Source organism: Triturus cristatus, chromosome 7, assembly GCF_964204655.1.
Source record: "Triturus cristatus chromosome 7, aTriCri1.1, whole genome shotgun sequence".
In the NCBI taxonomy this organism is placed as follows: Eukaryota; Metazoa; Chordata; class Amphibia; order Caudata; family Salamandridae; genus Triturus; species Triturus cristatus.
Genome location: NC_140590.1, coordinates 1,589,743,552 through 1,589,761,670, shown reverse-complemented (window position 1 = coordinate 1,589,761,670; position 18,119 = coordinate 1,589,743,552). Strand labels below are relative to the sequence as shown.

Here is an 18,119-nt window from a genome sequence, read left to right as displayed (position 1 = left end):
CCGAGCACCTAGGCAGATGCGAGAGTTGTCATTGGAAAGGGGAGAATCCCTGCTTAAGGATCCACCACTAGATACTAGGGAGGGGGTAGCGGCCCATTGAGCAAGGGCCTTTGCTCCCCCCAATTATATTGGAAATTTTCAGTCTTTCTGCCCCACCGGGGGGCTGAAAGCACACAAGGCACCACAGATTATTTTTATTTCAATATGTAGGGGTTGGGGCTGCCCAAAATGGGCATGCCAATGCCCCCACCCCACCAAACACTTATGGAACAGAGTTTCTTCCCCCCCAGAAAGCCCACTAGGAGCCAAGGATTACATTTTTATGTACATTTAGGGGTGGGGCTTTCCAGAATAGGCATGCCAATGCCCCACGCCCAAAACAAATAGCCACAGTCATTCTGCCCCCCAACGGGGGGCAGAAAGCCCACTAGGAGCCAGAGATTTTTTTAAATGAAATTTTAGAAGAGGGGGCTGCCCTGAATGGGCATTTTAATACCTTAACCACACACAAATAGGCACAGTCTTTCTCCCCCCTGGGGGAAGATAGGGCAATAGCCCCCAATCTGCCCTACCGGGGTGGCATATAGCTCACTAAGCACAAGGGAGTATTTCTTTAGCCAAAATAGGGGTTGGGTCTGCCCAGAATAGGTATACTCCACCTCCCCCCAAAAATAGCCACAGTCTTTCTGCCCTCCATAACGTGTCCAGATGTCTGGCATGGGGAGCGTGAGATCACTGCATGTGCTGCGTGTGCTGTGTCCTGATTGGCTAAGTGTTACTAACTTCATGTAGCATCTACCTTTCAGATGTTTTGCGAACAACCGCCCTTCCGGCCATGAGCATTTTTTATTGGGGCCTATCTCCCCGGACCATTGTGGTGTTGCTGCCTATCTGTGGGACTAATCTGAGTTTTTCCTGTTTGTGCTTTTGTTCTGCTGGTTACGTGCCACCCCACCAGTGATCTCTCAATTGGTAGCCTCAGGCCTAAGTTTCAGGGTCTGTCTGACCACGTATTTCTGACTGGTTGATAGAGAGGTTGTCTCAGGTGATTTAGACAATAGTAATTTGGTTCATTTTTTATGTACAATTCTATCATTGCGTAAATCGACATCAATATTAACAATGGAATTAGTGCAAGTGCAACAAACAGAATATAATATGGACAATGAGTGTCCTCAATTGAATTTAGAAAAACTCCAACCTTCCTATTAAAATGTTGATTTTTTTATATTTGTTGGCGAATTAAATAAAATGTTTCATTATTTGTATGTTTGTTTAATGAATGCCTGTTTCTATATTTGTTGTGTATTGTTTTGAGGTTCAAATCATTAAAAATGCTTCAAGTAATGGCTCAGTGTGTCCCCGGAGTCCAATAATGATTCAGTGGGGGTCCCCTGGTTCCAGTAATGATTAAGTGGGGTCCACAGATGTCAAAAGGTTAAGAACCACTGCTCTTCATCAATTCAACTTCTGGTGCATTTACCAAGTCTTGAGGAGCTCAGGTGTGATAATAAGGCTAATATGGTTTTAATTAATAATATACTATCAAAATCACAATTAAAAATCATACTTTTTTGGGAGGCCTGCAAAATCAGACTGCATCATATTGTGATACGTGATAAGGGATGAAGACTATTCTTCCTTTCTCTGGTCTTCTTTCCTTTGGTCATCTTTATTTTTGTTTTCTGTATTACGACCAGATCTGTGGACCACTGCAAATAAAAATGGGTGTTGTTGCTGTCGTTTTTCTGGACATCATGCATCCGTCATGGTGTCCTTTATCAAGCTTAGGCATTGTGTCCAAATGTTAACGATGGCCAACCTTTTAACAAGGGTTGCACTGTATGGAGAGGGTAGACCTTTCTCTGCTTCTCAATCATCCATGCAATGACCTTCCCTCCCTCCCTCCCAACTGCCTGGCATAAGTGAAATTTAGAACTGAAGTAATTCTCAAACGAATAATTTGTGAAACACTCTATCAAGAATAATTGTTTGTTTTGATAAAAATACTTTCCCTTTGTAGAAAGTCTATTTCGTATTTCTTTTGAGCCCATAAAAATCAAGAAAAAGCTTTGCCTAAACTCTCTAGTCCTGTGCCCCAACAGCAATTTGTGATCCTCTCCCTGAAAATTAGCAGTGAGCCTATGTAGAAGTAAAATGCTGTTCCAAATCACATACTTTGATATTTAAGGACTAGCAATACACCCCCTTCAAAGCAATACATCCCTAACATACTATACAAAAAGCAAACATTAATGGCAAAATACTATAAATATTTCACCCAAGGATTGGGTTTGTTAACGGTCATGTTGAAACTAGGGGTGGACAGAACTCACTGAGTTTGATTAAGTGGAATCACATGGAATTACATTAAAATTCTGCCAATTTCTGCGACGGGATGGAGTGGACATTTCACTTTATTTTCTTAGCACAAAATGCACCTCTGTCTCTAAAATGTATGCGAGGATGCATTTTGCCTAAGAAAATACACTGTCTTTTTTTACCACTCGGCACCCTTACAGTAAAGGTTTTATTTACTGCTGAGTATACAAGAGCGCTGAGTGGTATGCAGTGGTTTCTAAACTTTACAAACCACTGCATAATATTTAATTCCTCTGGCAGAGCGGCGGAATTTTAATTTATCAGTAATTCCGTGTTACAAGAGTAATGCAGAATTACCAACATTCTGCAGGCAGAATAAAAAAAGTGTGCCCAGGCATAGTTGAAACCTAAAATGCAATCAAAGAACTAATGTTACTCACTTGTAAATCTATCAATGTTTACCACAAATGATTCCTAATAATTACATTCAGGTTTAGAAAGAAAACATGTGCCCTCTTGAATGAAATGTAAATCCTGGAGTTAATCCAGTAACTCTAAAAAATCAAAAGCCCTATAAAGAAAAGGGAGAAGTGACCAACAGTTCTTTAATAAAATACAGATGAAAGGATTTTCATATAATGCATTTTTAGGATTACCCTTTTGAACTGCAGAAATGTACTTTTTCCATTCTCATCTGGAGAGGACTACAAAGTTCATCTCAGGCAAAGCTGCTCTGGAAGTTCCTTGGGACCACAGCAATATAAAGAGAAATATGTCCAAGGGGAATGATCTCAGATTATGACCTGGACATCTTACAGTAGCTCATGAGAAGGTGAAATCAGCGATGGCTGATGGTCTTACTCCAGGTCCTGGAGAGGGGTTGGCTCATAAACAAAGAGACACAGAGGTGATGTAAACGCACTGAAACAAAACAAAAAACTTTGATTTGGCCAACTTCATTTTGTCTGTTCAGTGCATCTCAGTATAAGACATAGTTTTACCAATATGAAATCAAAAAAATGATATTTCATGATATTAAATAAAATGTGTTCGAATAGTTAAATTGATATGTTATGGTACGTTACATAACCTCACATTATGTTACGGCACATCCTACATGGGATAAAGTCCCCCTTGATACTGTGGGTCATGCATGCGTTCTATGTCCATATAGAACAAGCTTTTGCAATGCAATAGGTCTCAAATTTACGCAAGACCCATTGCATTGCAAATGGTTGGCAACTTGGTATAACAGAGAACGGGAGGGTGGGCGGTTGAGGGTGTGGGGGAGGCGAGGAGAAGGCATGGACAACGGGAGGGAGGGGGGAGGGGGGAAAAAGGTACAACAACGGTAGGGGGGTGGAAGGCACCAAAACACACATTTACCTGGTCCGTCTCCTGCCGCGGGCTCCTGCTCCAAAAGGAAATAGTACACGCCCCATGTAACAACCAAGTAAAGGGGCCAGTAGCCATGAGAGGATATAAATGACAACATGGCTGTACTAGGGAGGGATTAAGAAGCCTCATAATGAATCAGAAGACAGCAGTTACGAAGGACAAACACACAAGCCAATGAAAAATAAGGGCGGGTGAGTGGGCGAAGCTTCTCTCTGTACTGAACTACCACAGCTCTTTGCAGAGCAGCACTTGCGCGCTGGCTCACGCTCAACCTAAAAATGAGGCTGAAGGACGAGTTCCTTTCTAAGGTCATAGAACTTCGAGGTAAGTTGCAAGATCCTTTTAACGTATGGCAGAGGGTATTTTATTCCTTATAATACATGGTCAAATCCTAAATATTCCCACAACCCACTTAAATCCCTTATGCCTAGCTCTTCCACATGAAAGAGATCAAAGGTATACAGACATGAAGATTAAAAGTAGAATTCTTAACGCAAAATGAAACACACCAAAAACCCTTTTGCAAAAAGACACTAGAAAAAGTTTTATATTCATTGGATTATAAAAATTCTGCGGCTAAGGATGTGTAGAAGCATAAACAAAGATTCTATTATTCTGGTAATGAGTCACAGGGTGCAAAAATAAACACGTTGTCATAAATATTTCCTTTATGCTCATCACTGTTCATTTAGAAAGTCAGAAGAGGGAAAACCCAGTGCTAATTTTTGTTGTTTAAGCAGCAGCTCTGATTATTTTCTAAGACCTGCTTTCCTTCCTGGCTGCTAGCTCTGGCAGCAGGCATAATAATTTCATAACTCAAAGTTTTACAGTCGTGCAGCTTCGCCATTTCATTATTGCATATGACTAGAAACATGACCCCTGACTGTAATAAGGAAGTTAGAGACAGGTTTTTAAACACTGATTGCAGTCCATTGCATTATATTTTAGATAAAGTACCGAATGCCATACATCATAAGGATTATGCAAGTCACCGAGAAGCTCTGTAACCCTATAAAGGAATGGGGAGAAGGCCAAGTTCCTTTATTAGGCCATGGAACTGGAAGGTGATTTATTTTTTTAATGCGGGGAAGAGAGTAATGTAATCTTTATACTACATGGGCACATTATTACTCTAGCCGCAAATAGCTTAAATCCTTGGTATCAATCTTTTTCTTACGAAATGGATAGTATGGTTGCAGGACCTAAGGATAAAAGCAAAATCTGTAATGTGAGGTTAAACACACCAAAAAGCAGTTAGTAATTTGATCCAAGAGAGGATAATCAGTTTAATGTAAGTCAAATTTAAAACAACTGCAGTAGATCCGGATGTGGTGGAGAAACTTGAATGGAATATTCTATGTTTGCTGTAATTATATATAACATGCACAAAATCAACATGTTTCAATAAACATTGTTGCCTGCTGATCACTGTTCATTTTAGAAAAACAATGAAAAGCCAGTTGTCATTTTTGTTGTTTAAACCGCAGCTGAAATGTTGCTGTGTGGTCTGCCTTTTACCTTGTCTGCTGTCAGCGGGCATAATGATATCACAACTCAACAGCAATAAGGAATTACAGTTGACAACCTACATCATTTTCTTATTACTGGTCACCAAAGATGTCACACTCAATTGTAATAAGGAAATTAAAAACAGGTTTTCAAAAAGGCATTGAAGATTCCTGTGTATTATAAGGAAATTAAGGATAGGTTTTTATACTGGAGCTACAGGCTCCCATGTACCATTGCATAAATTCAGATGCAGTTTACATAATGAAAAAAAGAACTGTCCTTTCCTTCTTTTGATCTGTTATTCTAGAAGGAACACTCACAGTAGTAATAATGCATAGCGGTAGGAACTCCACCTACCATAATTCCTGAAAAATAAGCACCTCAGTGGCCCTTTGGGTAAAGCCACCCAGGCAGGGAGGACAATTATCTAGGACTGTAGGACTGTGACGAGGAATTCTAGGACTCAAAGTAATGAAGATTAGCAGAAAGTATTTGTGGCATTACCTCCTCATCTGTCCTCCTCATCCCAGTCTTTCTATCATGAGTATGTACCAAAGCGAAAGTCAATCACACATGCCATACAAATTACACCAGAAACAAAAATTAACGTTGGAACAATTGAATGTGTGTTTTTTCAAAGCCAATAAACTGTATCAATCAATCAATCAATCAATCAAAGTAGCTTTATTTTCGATAAAAACTATCTTAAAAAGCATTACAGCAATAAAAACACAACAAAGTTAATTAAAACCTATAAAAACATAAACAATAAGTAACTAAAAAAGGTCGAATCAAGGGACCATTATTAAGCAATTAGTAAAAGCCTTTTTGCCCTGATAAGCCATGCCCAGCTTAAGTATTTGGCTAAGCCACAAACATACAGCGGCTGGGTATCTGAGCTCAAAATTCGCAGGGCAACGCTGCATAGTCGAGTACCCAACTCCCTGCACAGTGGCTTTAGCCACCTAGCGCGGGGCGCTTTGTAGGCAGGGCATACAAACAAAAAGTGGGGAATCGACTCTGTCTTCGACGGGCAGAAAGGACAATAGGGTCTGGTTTGGGCCGGAGGTTTCCACCGTGCGGTCAATATTCTCACCGGCAACACACCAATTCTGAACTTGAAAAACAGGGCTCTATCCCTGGAGATTGTAATAAGGTCCAAGTAAGGTTCCCGAACTACCACATCCTTTACAAGCAGGAAATCCCTGGAGGCATGGCACAAGTTAAGATCGGTATTTCTTTTACTTGTTACCCAAGACCAGTATAAGTTCTTCAAGACTGCTTTGGGAGGGGCAGACCGAGAGTGCCAAGCCCCCTCAAGACCGAGATCTGTCAGCAAGCTTTTCACGTCCCTTAACCACCTTATTTTTGCCCATCCAGACAAGCCTAAAATCTCCTTTAGCCCCTCGGCATAACTGGCCGGTTCCGGAACCCTCCACAGGCGAGCCCACAGCAAGAGAGGACGCAGCCTGGCCTGGTCCCGGATGGAACGACACCCCATGTCCAACAGAAGGGGAAGAGTAGGAGTGCTCTTAGGAAGGGACATCAAGCCCCTCAGAAAGTTATTCTCTGAGCACACCAACTGGCTCATATTCTGAGCGCCCCATAGCTCCGCTCCATAGAGCGTCGCACTAACGCCTCTAGCAGCATAAATGTCGAGCACCGGGGCGATAGGTTTCATAGAGGATGCCTTCTGCTCCTTCAGAAAAGCTCCCACCACCCTTTTATGGCTTAAGGTCATTTTGTAGAGGTGACTGTCCCACTTCATATTATCAAGGAGGCGTATGCCCAAATAATCAAATTCCTTGACCTTTTCCAAAGGAGCCATATTAAGCACTGGAGGCCGTCCAAGTTTTTTGGGGGGTTCAAAACAAGGAACGCAGAATTGATCAAAGCCATCCAAGAGACTCTGTAAGCCAGCCGGGGTCTTGGAAATTAGCAGGGTATCATCAGCGAATAGTAGGGTTGGGATCTTCCTCCCTGCCAAGGATGGTGTATCAGCTGGGATTTTAAGGAGATGGTCCACTACCCCATTTATATAAAGTGAGAAGAGGGTGGGAGCGAGGACGCACCCCTGGCGCACACCCCTGCTAACTTTAATACGAGCAGTCCTTTGTCCCTGGGTTCCCCACCTCACCTGCGCGAGGTTGTTCTCATGGAGTTTTATTATTAGACACAGTAGGTACGGGGGCATGCCTAGTTTTGCCAAGACCCGCCACAGGCGCTCCCGGGGTACCAGGTCAAAGGCAGTCCGCAGGTCAATAAATGCCAGATACAGACTGCCTTTGCCTATCACTACCACCTTCCAGTAAAGCATCAACAGTCGAAATGACTGTTCGAGGGTCCCGGTGCCAGCCCTGAAGCCTGCTTGGAAGTCAGACAATATTTTATTCTCTTCTACCCATTGAAGAACCCTACTCAGAATTACTTTCCCTGCCACTTTTTGGGATGAGTCTATCAAGCTTATGGGGCGATAGTTAGTTGGGTCATCCCGGGACCCTTTCTTAAAGATCGGGACGACCTCTGCACCCATCCATGACTCTGGGAATGAAGCTCCTAGCCTAGATGCATTAAGCAAGGAAGCAATGAGAACCCCCCACTCTCCCAAATTAAGGCGGAACAGGTCCCCAGGCAAACCATCCGGCCCTGCAGCTTTTAACGGGACAAGGGATTTAATAGAGTGTTCAACCTCCCTAGCTGTGAAGAGGACATCCGCCCCTGGGTCATGGCAACCAAACATAGGTGGGACAAAAGGGTCTAGTTCATCCTCCATGTTCACGGTGTAGAGAGAAGAAAAGTGCTCAAACCAGGACTCCTCAGAGATGTTACAAGTAATGAGCGAATCTATGGGCCTGTGTTTGGCTCTAATTACGTTCCAAAAACCCCTAGGATTTTTCTATGCACTTGCGGATTTCAGGTCGCTCCAGAACTTGTCCTCCCAGTCTCTCTTTGCGACCTGTTGTGCTGACCTGTACTTCTTCCGCGCGGCCGCCACTAACCCTCCGTCCCCTTTCTTCACTGCCAAAATTAATTCCCGCTTCGCTTTCCGACAGGGGGCGGAGTACCAGCCAGGGTTACCCTTGGGGCGAGACGCCCTCCGATCGCCGTCCACTCGAGTGGGGATAACAAAAAGATCCCCTATTAATCTGATGGTGCTACTAAATAGGGAGGAAACCTCAACAGCATTTAATGTAACAGCTGATAACCTTGGTAAGATGTTTGACATGATTTCCCTTATGCCCGTGACCTTCTCCTCGTCAAGGACAAACTTGTCCCATTTTAACCGCCTCCCGCAATTCGAGGGGCAGACTTCTCCGGTCAACCTTATGACAGGAGGGGTTTCACGACTGATGTTTTTACACCATAAGGGGGTTAGGCTCAAAGAAAGTGGGTTGTGGTCGCTATCCGTAGATGCAACGACCTCCATGTCTACCAAATGAGACCAGAGACGAAAATCTAAGAGGATGTAATCTATCCTAGATGTATGTCCAACCCTATTATAAGTATGTGCCCCGTTCTGATCAGAGATGGATCTCCCATTGGTCGCCCTTAGGCCAAACTCCAGTGTGAGTGCATTCAATTGTAATGCACGTTGAGACCATCTCTTGATTGGACTTATATCGAGGGGAGGAATACCTCTTCGGGTGTCCTCACCTAGGGTATCCAGGATATCGTCCCCTGCAAGTGGCTCGTACGTGCAGTTAAGATCCCCCATAACTAGAATGTATGAATTCGAGTTGCACTCCCTGAGCCCGTCCTCCAAGGCCACTAAGGTCGGGGATGGTAAACCTCCTTTTAAGCTTCTGGTATAGATGTTAAAGATCTCCAGAGGACTGCCACTACGAGAGCCCCTCACAGACAGTCTCATTAAGTCGGGGGAATTAGTCTTGAGCTGCCTCACGTGCAAACCCAAAGAAAGTCTCACCCAGATGAGTAGCCCACCCAACGGGCGCCCCCTTCCCGTGGTGGATGTGCTTGCGGCAACACACAAGGTCATAAAGCCCACTTTGTGCCGCGGTTCTACAGACCAAGTCTCCTGGAATGCACAAATGTCAAAGGACTCAATAAAAGAGTTCCAATCAGGCAGCTCTATATTACGGCTTATGCCCGCCACATTCCAGCTGAGAACCTTAAGGTTCGCAATGCTGGGGGCTTGCACTACATGAGATAGGAGGGAGTCATGGGTCGGCCTAGAGGAGATGAGGTTGCTTCCAACATCAATTGTTGCCGACTCAATTCCATTTGCAACACTGCTGGATCCAATAGGAGCATCCCCATTCTGGCAGCTATGCAAAGGGGCCAAAGAGGAAAGTGAGGAAGGATCACTAACACAAAGGGGCTCGAAGCATACTGAAACGCTTAAGTCACTGCATGTAGCCCCAGCGGCTCCCGGAGGACCCGGGTTGGCCACTCCATAATCATCCCATCAGCAATCCTGCCACAATAAATATGGGCGAGGGCCGACGTTCCGAGACATGAGACTGGGGTCAAGAGTATCATAGCGGGGGTACCAAGAGCCCCTACCCTCCCAGTTAGTCTGTTTACCAGGCCAATACGATGGTAAGGGCCGATAAAAGTAGCCAAGATCACAAGTACTAATGGCAGAAAGTGCACGGTCAGACTCCTGGCTACAAATAAACCTAGCTACTCTCGGGTCCCTAAAATTAACTAGGATGCAATCTCCCTTTTGGTTCTTTGGCCTGTTGCCGACCCAACCAACCCGTCTCACATGAATAATCCGACCATCAACATCACCAGGTAGAGGTCTATTTTCTCTGAGCCAAAACACTGTTTTGTTTTTTAGCTCAGCATACGACTCTTGACTGCCTGTATTTAATGGGGGGACCCCAGTGAGGACCACCACAAATGGTTGACAGCCAGGGGGAAGGTTAACATGTGGTGCAGTTATAGTCCCCTTCTTCCCTCTTTCCTGCACTTTCGATACTAAAATGGCAGAAGAGGTTGAGGGTACTGGACAGGACCCACCAACAAGAGCGCTACATGAAGTATTGGTATTCTTGGCCAAAGCTACTGCACCGAATTTTGAATGATCTGTGGTCTTCATAACAGATTTGGTGGGTTTTTTCGAGTTACCAATGGTTTTGGGCTGTGTTTTATTAACCATAGGTGGGGACCCTAGTACCTCCCCCTCACCCCCCGGATGCAGAGTGGGATTACACAACACGCTTTCCCCGGTTACAACCTGTGTCTTCTCCACTGTAACTAATGTTAGACCCGGACTCCTTGCAGGGGGCCCAGGTGAAAAGTGAGAAGATTGCCTATCCTCTCTAATTTTCGAGTGCAATTTGATCAAGGATTTTACCGAGAAAAAGTTGTCAAGGACAGTCTGTTCAAAGGCATCCACCCGCTCTGACAGTTTTTTTAACCTCTCTATAACCGGAAATATCAGTGATTTCACTAAGCACTCAAACTTAGGGAGCAAGAGGCTCTCCGAGGGCGCACCAAAGTGTGAGGCCGGATCTAATCCTACAATCGGCTGTTGCTGGAGATTATCCACCCCTGCTACTGCCTGCTGATTTTTTAAGGGATCTAACCCCACCCCTGGGCTCTTACCGAATGCAACCCCCTTATGAAGATTTTTCTTCCTTAGCTTATTATGGGGTTTGAACAAATTCCCCCTACGAGGGCTGACAACACGTTTCCTTTTGACTGGAGCAGCTCCCCCCACTACCTGTGCTTGAAAATCCGGCTGAGGGGAGAGAATATTAGAGGCCTGAGGCACAGGAAAGTTTGTGACTGCGGGACAGGGTAGCTGGAGTGTTAGAGGACTATCTGGGTCTATTAAATTAACACCACCCTGGGCAATTAGAGACAACCTATTCAGGCTTGCCCCAATTCTGTTAACTCGTTGGTCATCATGAGGTGAAGGATCATCAATCAGGGAAATAGGAACATGGACAGGAGATGAGGCTAGTGCCAGGTTGCCCAGGGATGAGCGTTTGTTGGTAAGAGATTCCCGAGAGAGTCTACGCTCCGTCAGGGCAATCTCCTTCTCTACAATGGAAAAGGCACGCGTTAAAAATTGATCCATGGTGCCGCTCACAAAGTCACCCCCCCCCCTCTACGCAATTTATTCGAGCGAGTTGCCATCGGCATTTGAGGATGGACAACAGGCCCAAATTTACACCAGCACACTACCCAGAGGGGTAGAGGGGAAACCTGAGTGCGTCTCACAGGGGAAAGCAAATATCACCGGATAGGAAGGGCCAAATCAATGTTCCTTGCCAGGGCGACTTCAAGAAATGGCCCAGCCCGGCCTCTTCCGGCCCCTGATGGCCACAGACGGTCCTGCCCTTGTCCCTGGCTTCTTCTGGCGCGACCCGCTCGCGTCCCGCGAAGCGTGGAGTAAAACCAAATAAGTATAGGATATGGCGGACCGGGGGCGGGGCTCACAGAGTGCGCAGGCCAGGTGTCAGGGGCCGTGCAGGGACTCCTGGGAGAGTGAGTCCCTGCAGCGCGATGCTCCTCCCCTGTTTGAGCCACCCAGCCGCCTCGCAGCGTCACCACCAGCTGCACAAAGCAGCACCCGCGAAGCGGGTGCGGCGAGATGTGGAAACGGCAGCAAGTCCAGGTCCGCAGCACCAAGCCCAAGTCCACAGGGCCAAGGAAACAACAAGCGGCGTCCACCAACAAGGGTCCAGACAAAAAGAGTATCCCACAGGTGTCAGGAGAGGCGGGACCTTTAACAAGGTGCCGGTCCGGGGGCGGGGCTCACAGAGTGCGCAGGCCAGGTGTCAGGGGCCGTGCAGGGACTCCTGGGAGAGTGAGTCCCTGTAGTGCGATGCTCCTCCCCTGTTTGAGCCACCCAGTCGCCTCGCAGCGTCACCACCAGCTGCACAAAGCAGCACCCGCGAAGCGGGTGCGGCGAGATGTAGAAACGGCAGCAAGTCCAGGTCCGCAGCACCAAGCCCAAGTCCACAGGGCCAAGGAAACAACAAGCGGCGTCCACCAACAAGGGTCCAGACAAAAAGAGTATCACTCAGAGGCCAGAATTTAAGGACACCCCAAAGGGGAGACACTCTGATTTCACCCCTACCCCAGGAATGGTATAAACAATGGAATGTGAATGCCCAGGAGACAATAGTACTCAAATACCACAGGAAATATAACCCAAACAATAGACTTGAAAGGAAGACATAGAATAAAATCAGTGTGCACGCTACCAGAAGCCAACTTGAACCTATTGAGGTTCAACACAGAGTTTTATAGGATGTAAAACTAACCAGGCTAGAAAATAGAAGAGCTCTGTGATGAATGGAGGAAAGAGCCCCCCCACACAAAAGTAACCTACATGAGGGCGAATTATCATACACTTTATCAGCATGGAAAGAACAACAGGCAGTACTGAAAGTGAAACACAACCAGAAAAAGGTCACAAGAGGCCCTTGAGGATTGACTTTAAGGACACAAGGCACCAGAAGTAGTGAGAAAGCTCAAATGGAAAGATTTCTACCTGCATTTTGAGCATCATCCTCAGTTTCATTTTTAGCATTCATTATTTGTCTGAGATTTGAGGTATGTCTTTCAATGTATAGAAAAATACGTGCTTTTTGTTAGGGAATATGTAATGTGCTAATATTTAAAAAGTGTTTCCATGCAACAATATTTATTTTTATAAAGGATTTTTTTAAATTGAAAGCAACATTGTAAGAAAACAAAAACATGTATTCAAAAAAATCTTTTTCTTCTTTAGTACATAGACGTTATAGACTATGATGAACAAGACAGGATATGGGAAAATAAATTCTTGTGTGTGACAGTGTATTTAACTTTTTTGCTGACAGAATTATGCTTTTCCAGTGTTTATTTCAACACACTGAGGAGGAGTCATTGATGGATGTTTGCATCAAGGATGGGTATGCAAGGGTGAGCCAAGTCGTGTGTGGTGGTTAATGCGCCGCACTGTCATTGTGAAAAAACTTTTGTATCAATCCTGAAAAGAAACCAAATTCCATGTCAACCATCAATTCAACTTTTTTATTTGTTTAGAAAAGCTACATTGCCTACAAATGACCTGACCATGTGAATTTCAATTTTTTTTCACATATACAATTTTTTGCAGGTATGCAAAAGAAGAGAAAGGTAACATAAGATCTGAAAACATTGACATTTATAGCTATACTTGTAATTGAACAGACCTACTAGATCATGGTGATCAAATTCCGCCAGGAGAAAAATGGAGAAGTTTCAAACTGGACTTTGACTTAATTCATTAGAAGAGAAACAAGAGTGCACTCTGGCCACTCCAAGCAGCCCGTTGCCCATGTATATGGCACTTAAATAAGGGCTAAAGCTGAATAATTTTAAATGTAAAGTATCAACTTTTACTTATTGAGATTCACACTCAGAAATCAATGAGACCCTTTGTGGTTGTGCAAACAGCCAAGGAGGCACAGCTGCATTGCAACAATGGTATTCGAAGTCTGTCCGCACATCTGTAAGAAGTAAGAAGTAATCATTAACACTCCGCTTAAATTGTAGTGCTCCATACAATTCTTTTATCGATTAGAGAAGTAGTAAATTAATTATGAACCTGCTTGAGCACATGACCTTCTGGGACCGCATTACACAAAATGCGCATTTTCTAATGAGCTGTATTATGATTGAATGTGCGGCCCTCAGGGCAGCTGCAAACTCGAGCTGCCCTGGAAGCAGCACATTCAGGTGAAATGGCGCAGCTGCTTTAAAGCCGCTCTGTTTTTCACAGTTCAGGCGTCTGCACTTTTGAAGGGTATTAGAGATCCGGCAGTGACTACACCTGCCTGTAACCGGATGTCTGGGGTGTCCATAGGACCCCATTTATCCCCTGCAGAGGAGGCCATCAGGGGACGCTCTGACAATGCGCTACCTTTTAGATGGTGCACTGTCAGTGCGAGTCGTGAGAGCTTCTTTGCCTCTATGTCCGCATCTGTAATATGGCGAGGGTGCAGAGGCAAAGGGATTCCCTCATTTGCCTGGGACACGCCCTCATGCAAATGAGAGAACGCCCTGTGAAGATAGCGCTTGCGCTCTATGTGCGCCAGCACTATCGGTATTTCAGACGGAGCTGCACAAGCATTTGCGGCCCCTTCTGTAATACCAAAGTGCCCCGGGAGCGTGGTAAGCAGGCGTAAACGCCTGTTGCACCCCTGGAGCACTTGTATATTAGACCCCAGGACTTATAACAGAAGTTTTTACATCTGTGCTATCTAGGCTTATCAAACATTAAGAATATACAGTCTTATAGCTTAAGTATACTTTCTGCAGTGACCAGCATGAGTTGATCAGGCAGTTTGGAAAACTATCCGCACACATGCATGCAGACATCATGTTTCAAAAATAAACCTAATGTATTGTTTTCACCCCTGTTCTAACTCATAGTAGAGAACTATGTAAGAACCTTCTATGAATAAATTACAAGGTTGTTTCTCTCTTTTTCTAAAGAGACTTGTTTCAACATTCAGGCTGAGAACACTGGGGATGGCATTTCATTTCAACAATGGGCCATCTGTGCTTTGCAGATTTTTTATCGAGTGAACCTGGCCCATAGGCATTAGACCACTTGACAAAAGAGCCAGGACATGTTACATATTGTTCAGGGGTCTGTGCTCCACAGGGGCGTGAGTGATTTGCCCACAGTTTATGCTGAGCCAGGGGCAGGATTCAAATCTGGTTTCCTATGTTTCAAAGTCAAAAAGTCTGGCTACTAGGCCACATCTCCTCCCTGTGAAACTTTAATTTAGCTGACTCCAAGCAAGAGAGCATAGGGCCTACTGTACTTCCAGCCTACTGTACTTCCAGACCTGTACCATTATCACCATTATCAGCATTATCACTAAATAAATGCCCTGTGTGTAGAGGTAGGACAATAGATTTCTGCACAGCACACACACAGCACTGAAATGAAGCAGGCAGGTCTAGAGTGGCCATTCCTCCCCATGCCATCCAGGATACTGTTCCCAGTCACAAGACTTTAATCCATAAATCATTTCCAACTTTTGTATTAATCTAATTAGTTCAATGTAAGCACACCAAAACTACAGCATCCAGAATACATTTGGTTGCCTGTACTGGGACAACACTTGTGATGACACAGAGTGTCCACACCCTTCTCCTGGGCACCAGAACCTGAAAGCCATAACGGAGTCTAGGAGAATGCCGAGTAGGGAGCAGGACACCCGCCATAAGGGGAACAGAAGCAGGGAAGCTCCAGTTCAGCAGGTGAGCATGCCTCCTCCATTCCCACAGGCTGCGCTTCACCAGACCATGCTGTCCACACTCACATCTCGACACCAGCATTCCCATGTTAAAAGTGACGCAAAAGTGGCGCAAGGGGCTTGTAAATCTGCCCCTCAGTGAACAAATGGATGAGAAACGCTCACCTGCGGGGTCGGAGCTGTGGGAGGCGGGAAGGCCCAGGAGCCTGGGAAGGTAGAGACAACCTATAGAGCAGGACTCTTTGAACTGAATAACCCTGCGTGACTAGAATCCTCCTCTGCTGGTTAGGCCCCAGGGGCAGTACAGGGCTGTGCTAGCACCAGGACTGAAGAGTATGAGGGACCCACCACACCCCAATTATAGTTGCATTTTACTCTCAAACCAGTGGTATAGGGAATGAAAAGTGCGATAAATGACATACATTGTTGAATATTGTCAGAGAAAATGGGGTCTATGGTTCAGATTTTGGTGCTTAGAGCACCCAAATCCACATTTACTAATATTTGTCGGGCATTTTTTTACAAGGTAAATTTCTGCAAGTTTTACCTCCAAAATGTGCTGTGGTAATATGCAGGGAGTGCAGTGCTTACCGCACATATCGTAACTGTGACATGTCCAGTGACAAGAGTTACTGCGTATTTTGCAATGAATCGGGCCTGCCGTAGTTGGGGGCCTAAGAGCTTTTAGAAAGGGGAGTGGGGTTTGGTAGGTGCCTGTGGATATTAACAGTCTGTTTCGCCTTCTTCAGGCCTCCTCTCGATGTGTGGGAACTCCGTACTCTTGCTGATCGCCTACCGCAAACGATCCGCGCTCAAACCCGCCGAACTCTTCATCGTTAATCTGTCCGTCAGTGACATGGGCATGACGGTGACGCTCTTCCCTTTGGCTATCCCATCGCTCTTTGCACACAGGTAAGCAGCGCAGGAATCGAAAAAAGTGTGATCTGGGAACCCATAAATTAGGTGTGATATAGGAAAGGGGGTGGGGTCATAAGGGGTGGAGCTTGACAGTGAACCAATATAAAAACTTTTTTAATTCGCAGAGAAATTAGCAACATGGACAAATGTGGCAGCAAATCTGTTCTGGCTTACTTAATTGGTCACAAAGAGGCTACAGTTTAAAATATCTTCCTGGGTTAACACACCTGCTGCAGAGATGTTTGCGGTGCCATGCGATTAAGAGGGGATTATCATTGTCTAAAGTACGTGTGAAGTAATGAGATGTATGCTTTGTTTCCTTCCCTTGCATTGACAGCTAGGCATTAGGTTTCAGATAGCTCCCAGTCAGGGTGATACCTGACCAAAAGAAGTGCTGATGGCCCTTTAAATCAGCCTTTTGTTTCTGCATGGCTGGAAGTGAAAATAAGAAAACCTCCTCGCTGCCTGCATATTGCTGCACTGAACGAGATGCGGGCAATGAGAAGGTGCTGCTGAATTGTGTCTTAGTGACACCAGGATATAATCAGTTTATTGTCCTAGGTCGGCTGGATTCCAGATTCCGCCTAGAAATATCTGCCGGATTCCCCTACTTTCCAGTACTGCATTTAAGTCATATTCAGTCATCAGTTTCACGTTTATGGGGGTGTGCTCTTCTTTTATGAATAAACTCAAGTTTATTCAATAAACTCAAGTCTGTGAGACAGCATGATTATCTCTACATTATGAGTCAATATATCCACCTCTCCATCCCTGTACCTAGCTAGCTTCAATCTGCCTGCCATCTGCCTTCAGTATATATCTGCCTACTTTTCAGTCTGTTTACCTTTCTGTCTGCCTACCTGAATATCTGCTTGTCTGTCTGCCTACCCACCATTCTTAGGGGCATTTTATCAAGACAGGCGATAAAATTATCGCCGCTTTAGCGGCAGAAAACTGCCGCTAAAACGGCGATAATGGGCTTGATAATATGCCCTACTATGGAATTCCAATTGAAGCCCATGTTTGATGTGAAGGACATCTAACCTGAGCTTCAATTGGAATTCCATAGAGCATATTATCAAGCCCATTATCGCCGTTTTAGCGGCAGTTTTCTGCCACTAAAGCGGCAATAATTTTATCGCCTGTCTTGATAATATGCCCCTATATGTCTTTCTATCTGCCTGCTAACTCTCCATGGGGCATATTATTAAGGGAAACATCGCCGCTTTTTCGGCACATAGCGCCGAAAAAGCGGTGATCTTTTTATCACCCTATTTGCAAGGACACGCTAACAAGCGCTAACGCGTGTTTCCTTGCTACTTTGCATGTCAGCGATCAATATCGCTAATGACATGCAAAGTACGCTTTCCTTAGCTAAACAACTTTGAATTCCTCGCTAACATGGCTTCGCGATATTAGCAAGCCGTGCAGCAGACCCGCGAAGCGATAGAAATAACCATGCTAACCGCGGGTATCGCAGGTATGTAACGCCTGCTTTTAAAATGAGTTAGGCATACTGATAATGGGACGTGGATTGCCATGTTAGGTCCACACTTCCCTATCAGCAAGCTTCTCCTTAGCGCTGTGAAATCTTCGCTGGATTTCACGCGCTATTCCTGTTATTCGCTGGAATTACATCGCCTGTTAGCAACACGTTGATAATACGTCACTAACACGGCGATGTAATACAGCGATAGTGTGAATCGCACTAAGCGCGATTTGCGATAATTATCGCTGTCCTTGATTATATGCCCC

General features: G+C 45.0%; 1 protein-coding gene across 2 annotated transcripts in view; it reads left to right on the top strand.

Moving 5' to 3' along the window:
* The window catches only part of LOC146812445 (opsin-5-like), a 665,928-nt gene that overhangs the window by 354,659 nt on the left and 293,150 nt on the right, over positions 1-18,119 (top strand). For both annotated transcript variants that reach the window (XM_085614598.1, XM_085614597.1), the window contains one exon: positions 16,196-16,358. In XM_085614598.1, coding sequence (XP_085470724.1) covers positions 16,196-16,358 — 163 coding nt within the window. The remainder of the gene's footprint in view (positions 1-16,195; positions 16,359-18,119) is intronic.